Source organism: Vicugna pacos, chromosome 35 (assembly GCF_048564905.1).
Source record: "Vicugna pacos chromosome 35, VicPac4, whole genome shotgun sequence".
In the NCBI taxonomy this organism is placed as follows: domain Eukaryota; kingdom Metazoa; phylum Chordata; class Mammalia; order Artiodactyla; family Camelidae; genus Vicugna; species Vicugna pacos.
In genome coordinates this window covers 15514474-15524283 of record NC_133021.1, presented here as the reverse complement: position 1 = coordinate 15524283, position 9810 = coordinate 15514474, and the positions used below count along the sequence as shown (strand labels likewise).

The 9810-nt window shown below is 37.3% G+C and overlaps 1 protein-coding gene across 1 annotated transcript; it reads left to right on the top strand.

The window, feature by feature from the left end:
• Window positions 1-1144: 1144 nt before the first annotated feature.
• LOC102532674 (lysosomal-associated transmembrane protein 4A-like) lies at window positions 1145-8164 on the top strand. Its single transcript, XM_015251771.3, has 6 exons — window positions 1145-1262; window positions 4320-4396; window positions 4489-4611; window positions 5563-5658; window positions 6187-6285; window positions 7542-8164. The coding sequence occupies exons 1-6, from the start codon at window positions 1157-1159 to the stop codon at window positions 7614-7616; spliced, it is 576 nt and encodes a 191-aa protein (XP_015107257.3). The 5' UTR covers window positions 1145-1156; the 3' UTR covers window positions 7617-8164.
• Window positions 8165-9810: the final 1646 nt, after the last annotated feature.

Here is a 9810-nt window from a genome sequence, read left to right as displayed (position 1 = left end):
TCCTGATATATGCCAGGAGTGGGACTGCTGGATCTTACGGTAAGTCTATTTTTAGTTTTTTGAGGAATCTCCTAGATGGAGAAAATCTTGATAGGCAAGAATGTTATTAAGATGAAATTTGATTGCAGATATATATAAGGGCTCATGCTTGCACCTCTGAATCCAACTATAGGTACAGGTGGTAGCCTAACAGGATCAAATATGAAAAAGAATTAAGGGTTTTATGGAGTCACTCATAGGTGACATGCAAAAAACATCTGCAGCCAGTACAGTTTCAGACTGTATTACTTGAAATTTGTTAAACTAGCATATGGGAACTGAGGTCTGGTGTGTTGTGACTGGACTGATCTTCCCTCATTTAAATAATATGTTGAACAACTGGAGCATGTGTATAGAGGAGAGCAAAGAGAAACTAGTGAGGTAGCTGGAAACATGTAATTAGAAAAGTGGTTAAAGTACCTGAGTGTTTATTCTAGAAAAGATAGTATTTGGAGGCATGTGTTGACTGCCCTTAGGTGTTAGGGGAGTACTTATTCGGAAGGGCTAGCAAACTAGCTCAAACAGTAGAATTAAGACCAATAGGTGAAAGTTAAGTGACATGGTCAAAATCTTGGAAAGTCTTTAAAGTATTTGAAGGTAGCTTAACAGGAAATACTTCCCCATCACTAGATAGGAGATAGTGTGGAGAGGCTTTTGGCTGATCTGCTGGATCATTACATACTTAGCTGATGGATATTATGTTTATATGATAAATAAGTATATTGGACTAACCATAGCTTCTTTAAACCTAGAAATTCTGATATTGGGTTATGAATAAATACGTGACTCTGACATGAACAATTTGTGATGATCTCTCAACTTAAATTGGTATGCCTTTTTATTCTGTCGTATTAACATAGGATCAAACATCTTTTCTCTGAGACAGTATCAAGTTCATACTTTAATTTTATGAAATATTTATTTTAAACCATTCTTAAAGTGATAGCTGTGTATTACTTTATCTCATAGGTAGTCTCCTTTTCATGTCTTTGTTGCTTCAAGTAAAACAATGTTCATTGGGGGAAGATGTCTAGGGATTATGATTATTCTGAAGACGCTTTCCTGGTTAATAATGTAATTGATAAAATGTTTTCTTTCACAGGTGGTCAACCTGTTGATGGGAATTTTGCTGACTGTGGAGGTAACGCGTCCAAACTCAATGCCAGCTGTCAACATTCAGTATGAAGTCATTGGCAATTACTATTCATCTGAGAGAATGACTGGTATGTCTTTAGTTGAAACCATCTCCTGCTAATTATGCACACACTTGTGACTTAGGGGAGGAGTGATTAAATTATGTTTGTTATTATATTTGCTGAGGCATAAAATGTTTTCCTAGGTTTTTCGAAGATACTTTGAGAATTATAATTGAGCATTTATAGCCAGAAAAGTAATGGACTGCTAGAAGATTTTTGAGAAATATGTATTGTACATTGGTCATTGATTTCTGTGGGGTACTGTGGAGAGAGGAAGGAGAGAAGGAATTACAAAGACCGAGCGTTTGGGGGTCAGCTGACTAGTGTAGCCGAGGATGGGAGATTTGCTTGTGAAGCAAAATCTTACAGTCAAGTATAAAATATGAATTATTTGAATATTTGGTGATATCTTTTGCTCAGGGTACCAATTCTAAATATATTTCTGTTATTTAGATGAAGACTGGACATTTGGAGTTAAAAATAGGGTACTCCTAGAACATTATGGGGATTACCTTTTAAACCTATTTAATTCCCTGAGAGCAGTATTTTCATTATTTATCTTTCTTTAAAATACAAGTTTAATTTTATATTAAAAATTATGTTAGGAATTTAATATTTGAACAGAAAATTATCCTTCAGACTTTTCAGGGTAAACAATTTCTTATTTAGAAAAATTTCACTTCAGATAAATGTTCCCAGTTCACATGTGTTATATTTGTAATATTACAGGATCTTCATTATAATATTTTTAGGTTATCTTTTATCATAAAGTTCTGCAGTTCATTGCATTTTGATCTCTGATCTATTAATGAAGTTTTTTTTTTCTAATTTGATTCATTGTCAAATGATTCATTGTCCACAGGGCTAACCTATTTCTAGGAGCCAGGTAGAGTTTTGTGGCCATCAGTTACATATATTGTAGTGTGATAACACTAATAGTTGTTCATATTGTGTTTTTAAAGTTGTGTTTTTTTAAAATGAGTCTCCTGGTTGTCTTTTCAAATATAGTCTGATCCTTTGGTTTTGTTGTCAAATTGAGAGCAGAAATACCAAGAACATATAGAAACTATTCCTTCTAGTATTTGATTTTTTTTTTCTGAGTAATCTTTTTTTTTAACCAAAATAGAACAATAAATAAAATTGTGCTGAAGCTGCTAATGTCAGCATTTTCCCTTGTCGTGTGTGTTTCTCCTCAAGCTGAGGCACAGAAAAAGACTTACAGTCATTGAGATTCTTGGAGGTCTGTGCACTGGTTCTTTCAGAGCTGCAGGGAAGAGGTCACAGGTTTATTGCCTGTTGCATGAGTGTTATCGCTGCTGCAGAGAAAACCAGATGTATTCATTATCATGTTTTTGTTGATTATAATTCTGTCAAAGCCATGTTATTGAGAGAATATAAAAATACATAGTTCCTGGCCGTACGGTAGTTGGTATTTCTTTGGAAACCGAGTTTCCCACAGACCCAGTGTTACAGAGGTAAGTTAATTTCTGGTCATTGGCCTGATAACTGATTTTTTAAAATGAGGTTCACGATTAGTTATTTTGAATCAGCCAAACAGGAAATGACACTTTGTGTATATGAACTACTTCTGCAGCATATGCAGGCTGTTTTTCAAATATGAATGTGTCCTTATTTATATTCACGTTGGAGATGGATGAAGACTTAGGGGCGTCCCGGAGAAGATGCTGAATGTGGTGGTGGGTAGGTGGAAACCTGAGACTCGTATCCGGGCATCTAGCCCCTCATATTCTGTTTGCTTTATTGGTTCACAAGTACTGGAGTGTCTCTGGCTCCAGGCATTATATGTATTTCCCACTCATCACCCATCTCGCCTCTGTTTTGCTATTTGTTGCTCCAATGAAAGACCTTGAACTTCACTTTAACTATTATTTCCATACTTTAAGAAATGGAAATAAATACGTAGTCTTCTGGTAGCAGATTCTAGAAAGCTGATTGTTTGAATAATAAATTTTGCTTTCACGTTTGATAGTACCTGTCCTGTTTAATTTCATATTTGTTTATATTTGATTTCTTCCCTTTGAGTGCCATTTTGCATGCTGCAGCAGGGAAGTCCTTTAAATCCTTACCATTTAGCTATCCTCTATCCTCTAGGAAAATCTAAAGAGGGCTGTTCTTAGTTTACTGCCAATCAGTGATGCTGTTTGAATTGCCAAGTGACAAGATGATACATGACATTTAGTGAATAGTGTGAACATTAAGCATTGAGTCTACTCATTCGTCATTGTTAGTGCCTGAAAGGTTCTTAATATCCATCCAGAGTCACAGTCCATTTTAGATTTGTACTAAGAAACTCATCAAGTGTGGTTTAGTACTGATTAAGTTACATGGGTGCTTTTTGAGAAAATTAGTGAACTTGGATTAATGTAGAGAAAGGGAACAGCCTGAGGAAGAGTTGAGCAAAGAAGAACATAGACTGTGTGTAGCAGAGAAGCTAGGGTGAAAGGATGTGGAGCCGGGAGTCTGGATGTCGGCATTGGGTGGGGGTAGGGGGAGGGATTAATGGAGAGCCTGGAATTTCAGATTATTTATTTTATCTAAAGCGAGAGGAGACATCTGTAGCATTCTGTGTTTAATATATCTGTCTTTTAAGCAAATATCAGCCTTTCCCTCTGGTTGAGCCCTTCTTATGTCACAAAACCCAACTTGTGTCATTTCTTTCATATTTTTTCCTAGATTTTACAGGCAAAACTAGTTGTTTCTGCTTCTGTTGTAGCCCTTGCCACATTGGATTATAATTGTCTATTTGCACATCTTCAGACTCTCAGACTCTGGGCAGAGACCTTCTCCCTAGCAGAGTATCTGGCTCATGTGCCATCCTAAATTAGCATCAGTGAGTTGTGGCAATTTAACAAGAGAAACAAAGGTGTGAGTTTCTCAAACTGTATTAGTTGATGCTGAGGCAGATTTTTTTTTTTACTCTCTTGGCCTTAGATTTTTTTTCCATAGCCAATCTTGAAAATACTCAGTTTTTTAAGCTAGATTTAAAACATTATTTTGTCATAAAGAGTTTACTTTTTTGGTTACATGAGTAGCTTATTTACATTTTGGTTTTTGTTTTCTTAGATAATGCCTATGTTCTTTTTGCTGTCTCTGTTCTTACGTTTATAATCAGTTCAGTGCTGGTACATGGAGCAATTTCTGTAAGTATTCTGTTTTCAACTTTCAGTATTCGACCTTTTACTGAGTGATACTTAGTAATTTCATACATGTGGTTTCTGCTTTTTCTCTTCAGTATCAAGTGGGTTGGCTGATTCCGTTCTTCTGCTATCGGCTTTTTGACTTTGTTCTCAGTTGCCTGGTTGCTATCAGTTCTCTCACTTATTTGCCAAGAATCAAGGAATATCTGGATCAATTAGTAAGTGTGTATGCTAATTAAACTCTTTCTTTTAAGTAAAATATTTACATAGAAATTTGGAGTCATCTTAGGTACTATTCTTATTAATCTGTCCTCTCTATTTTTTAAAGTGTTTTAAAATAATTATTATTACTACTCTTACCGACCATGTTGAAACCAGTAAGATGAAAATAGAATATCTTCTTACCATACCGTTTGGATAATCCAGTATAAAAAGTCCCTAAAGAGAGATATCATAGAACTTCAGAAGTAGTTCAGCTTTTGTTTTGAGCATATGAAAAGTATTATAATTCAGCTGCATTTGGCACTCATTGGAGTTTTAGCTTTCTGTCTTTGCAAGCATCTGTAGCAAATGTTTGAGTGCTTACCATATCCCTTCACTCTATTCTAGGCAAATTGTTGGTGAGTGGTTTAGATATGAACATAAGTTCCTTCTCTTCAAGGAGCAAACCATGTATTTGGGGAGCTAAGACATGAAGATCTTACCTGTGATAATGAACCAGGACTGTCCCGTGACAGTAAATGAGGTGCATGGATTAATTTGGTATTCTTAAGATGTGTTCTAGGTTATCACAAAGTGCAAAATGGAGGTGCCATGGCTGAATATAAGTGTGTGTATATGTTTAATTAATAAACTGTTTTTTAGAGCAGTTTTAGGTTCATAGCAAAATTGAACAGAATGTACAGAGAGTTCCCATATACTCCTTCCCCCACCCTACTAGCCACATCCTAAACCACAGTGGTACGTTTGCTGTAATTGATGAACCTGCATTGACACATCATTATCACCCAAAATCCGTAGTTTACATTCGGGGTCATTTTTGGTATTGTCCAGTCTTTAGGTTTGGACAGGTGTCTGATGACATTTACTCCTCATGGTAGTATACAGAATTGTTTCCCTGCTTTAAAAATCTTTTCTGTTTCACCTACTCATGCCCCCCTTTTTTATAGCCTGATTTTCCCTATAAAGATGACCTCCTGGCATTGGACTCCAGCTGTCTCCTGTTCATTGTTTTTGTGTTCTTTGCCTTGTTCATCATTTTTAAGGTGAGTTGCTTACTGAATATTTGGGGAGCCTTTTGGACTGTGACCACTGTCCATCTCAACCTTCTTGTTGGTTATCTCCTTCCAGTTCACAGTGAGTGAGTGTTTATTCTGACATAGTACAAGAGATAGCTTTTAGGCAGTGTCCTCCATCTTCCTTCCAGGCAGTGGTTGGAAATGCCAGGATTCTTCCTAAGTGTAACACTATTATGTTTTTGGATGTGACTCATGATTTGGACTGAAAATCTGTTGAAATTCCCAAGGTCCAGAAACAAAACTTCTTCTGTAGCACAATGATTGCCACACCTGAAATGAAATGCCAACTCTGGTTTCTCTGTAAAACGGTGATAATAAAACTTGAGACATTTAAGTGAGAGCAAGTAGAGAAAGCGCCTGTGTTAGGTCCAGATGGATGTCACTTCCCTTCTCCATAGAGAAAACATAGGGGAGAGCATTAAAAGTCACCTTAATTTTAGAGCAGGTAATCTGTCGAGTTTCGAGCATATGTAAATTTTGTTTGTATTCTTTTAGGCTTATCTAATCAACTGTGTTTGGAACTGTTACACATACATCAACAACAGAAACATGCCAGAGATAGCTGTGTACCCTGCCTTTGAAGCACCTCCACAGGTGAATGACCTTTTAATATATTTAAACTTCACTGACCATTATTGATTATTCCCAGAAGAAGAATCTGGATCTTGACTTTGTCTTTGATGCCATAACTGTGGTTTCAGGCATGGGTAGCTTAAGTCCACCAGTTTCAGCATCTCTTAGTTGGAATCCTGGGTATGTGGGCTAGAGACACTGTGCACTCCTCATCTCGTCCTGTTCAGCCATTAGGTTTGGTTTCTAAGTGGTCTCCAAGAGTTGCATTTTTGTGGGGAGATCAGACAGGGAACAGCAGTGTGAGCAATGCCAGGCTCTTGGCTTCTGGAACTTCTAAAGTTAGGGTACCATTGGCTGTAGTATATGTTGCTTTCAGAAACATTCACATGATGCAGAGGGGAGGCTGCATTTCCTTTGGGGAGACGAGTGCGGTGGGTACCTCTCGGGGCCCTCTAGTTGCTGCTATGCTGTCTTCCCAGGTTTCCAGCATGTAGATTATATGTGACCCATGTAGGGCCAGCCTGTCACATGGGAGTCACTTAGGTTAAAGTTCCACCCTCCTACGTAGATGTGCCTTTTACCCTAGAGCAAATGATACAAGTACCTGATGCTTGGACTACAGATTGTGATGAAATTCAAGATCCAGCCACTTATTGGAGGCTTCATTTAGCATGGTACAGAGGGGCCCTTATCCAAGATCCTCAGTTCCTAACATGTACTTGACATTGCTGCTTTATCAGTCACACTGGAGCAAGGGGAGGGTGGTGGCAGGTACCACCTGTCAAGGTGTCCTGGTGGCGTCAGGGTCAGTTCAGAAGCAAAAATTTGTCTGCCCTCACCCCGTCCTTCCATCCATGCATCTCTAGCAGTCTTGAATCAGATGTGTCACCTGCATGTAAATAAAGTTACAGGTTTTTAGCTTTACTCTCAGGAACTGCAGTTGACCCTTAGACAACGCAGGTCTGAACTGTGAGTGTCCGCTAATATGCAGATGCTTATAGTACTATGCGATCTACAGATGGTTGGATCCACAGATGTGGTACTTCAAATATGCAGGGCTGACTGTAAGTTATACGTGGATTTTTAACTCCGTGGATGGTCGGCACCCCCTAACTCCCACATTGCTCAAGGGTCAGCTGTACTTAGCTAACAGTTTCTTCAGCTCTTCTCCATGAGTTTGTATACCCCTGTTTGAGATATGAAATCTGAAAGCTAAATTATTTCAGATAGGATCTGAAAGGAGAACTAAGTTCAATATAATTTTTTTCTCTCTTCAGTATGTTTTGCCAGCCTATGAAATGGCAGTGAAGATGCCTGAGAAAGAACCACCGCCACCCTACATACCTGCCTGAAGAAATTCTGCCTTTGTCAATAAACCCTGTACCAGCTTTTTGTCTTGTTTATTTTCAGAATGCTGCAATACAGGTCTCTTCAGACTTGTTTGATATAAGGTACATTTTCCTTTGTTTAAGTATTTATTTTTAAACACTAACAAGCTTTTTGGGCATCTGCTAGAATTCAGAGTTCGTTGTTGTTGTTAAGTATATTACATTTAAATAGTTGTTGAAAACAACGTAGGTTAAGCAAGAGCAAAGTGCCATTGTTTGCCTTTGACTGGGGGGTGGGGAGGGGTACTCTCCACACATTTTCTTTTTTAACTCCGCACTTTCTTTGTATAATAGTTTGCATTTTGGTTATTTGCTGCCCTGGATACTTCCAGGAAGAATGAATTAAATATTCAGCATGAGTGAGCTGAGTATAAGATCTGGAGTTTTCAACTATGAAAATAGGAAAAAATATATAACATTTTAACTTGACTGTGGAAGATGATGGTTGCATGTTTCTAATTTGTATGTTTCCACCTTTGTGATAAGATGCTTTAATAAATCTCTTAAATATTTGTTGGCTTTTTTAATCTATTACCATTTTTTGGTATATGAAACACAACATTTTCTATTACAGTAAACTCAGACTGCCAGGCTTTTAATTTGAAAATATTTCTTTAATCCAGTAATTGAAATATTATTGAAAGTTATGGCAAAATGGTACTTGAACTCCTGGACAGAAATTACACTAACATTGATGGTTTGATAGAAAAATTGTATGATTAGTATAGTGAGCTATGTTTTTATGTTGAGATAATTTAGTCAGGGAATGAACTCTTCAAGAATAATTCAAAGTAAAATGTATCAGTTGAACTTCAGAGTATGTTTTACTGAAACCTTTATGGTTTTAGAATATTTCAGAATCAGGGATGGCTTCTCTGGGGTAGGTCTCACTTTGTATAAAACTGTAATGGAAATCTCAAGATCAGGTTTTCTTGATTGTTGCTGCTGGCTTAAATCTATTGTTCTCGGTTGAAGATCATGCTAAGCAGTATTTAGATACTAACCCAGCTGGTACCAGCCTTTTGATACTGGTGCAGTTACATCACAGTTTGAACATATCAGGACCCTGATCTGGTGGGGCCCCTTTTAGTGCTGGGAGTTTGGCCCGCAGTCTACATAGCCAGGCTCAGCAGCCCCAGCTGGGCATGCTCCTCTCCCTGGGGTGGAAACGATGACCATTATGACCGCTAATCACTACTTCATTCGAAGCAGGTTTATCTCCTGGAAAAGAACATAGACCTTAGACTTTAAATAAGAGAACAGTCATAGAATATGTTAAATCCCAATCATTTCCCCCAAGGAAGAAGAGAAATTTATTGTGAAGGGGTCGTTTTCCAGTAGTGGGAAATCTTGTCACATAACAGGTAAATATCCTAATAAATATGCCAAAAACTGTTTGCCAAAACAATTTTTAACAGATTAAAAATTAACAGATAAAAGCCATTTTTCTTCCCTCTGCGAGTTCTAGAGAAAAACTTTAGTAGGTGACTTAGTGTATTTGATTCTAAAATGAAGATAGAGACAAGATTGAAAGATAACTGTTGGACTTGTGGTTACCAGGGGGGTGGAGGGTGGGAAGGGATAGACTGGGATTTCAAAATTGGAGAATAGATAAACAAGATTACACTGTGTAGCACAGGGAAATATACACAAAATGTTATGACAACTCACAGAGAAAAAAATGTGACAATGAGTGTGTATATGTCCATGAATGACTGAAAAATTGTGCTGAACACTGAAATTTGACACAACATTGTAAAATGATTATACATCAATAAAAAATGTTAAAAAAAAAGAAAGATAACTGTTGAAATACTTAGCCCTGTTTTTAAAAATATGTAGCAACTTCACCTTAAGTGAGTAGCTCATACATTTCACCATTCTAACTCCGAAATTTGACACTCCCCTCGTATTCCCACAAAATGTCTCAGGAGGTATTGATGCCCTCCTAAACCACGAAGTTCTGTTACTGTTTCTAACTTCAGTTCTGGTTTTTATCATTCATTGTTAACTACCGAACCTTCAAAGTCACTTTTCTCTTGGCCTTCAAAATATTTTATTGAGGTTTGCCTATCCTTTTAATCTAATCAGTTTCCTTCTCTTGCTGTTTTCATCCACATTTACATTTGTCCATGCCACTCTGTTCTGGTTTTGGCCA

Bases quoted from the DNA above. Each gene is read 5' to 3' on its own strand.
- LOC102532674 (XM_015251771.3), top strand. From the start codon at position 1,157: ATGGGAATTTTGCTGACTGTGGAGGTAACGCGTCCAAACTCAATGCCA. The intron at 1,263-4,319 runs GTATGTCTTTAG...TTGTTTTCTTAG, and splicing joins TTCATCTGAGAGAATGACTG to ATAATGCCTATGTTCTTTTT. The intron at 5,659-6,186 runs GTGAGTTGCTTA...GTATTCTTTTAG, and splicing joins CCTTGTTCATCATTTTTAAG to GCTTATCTAATCAACTGTGT.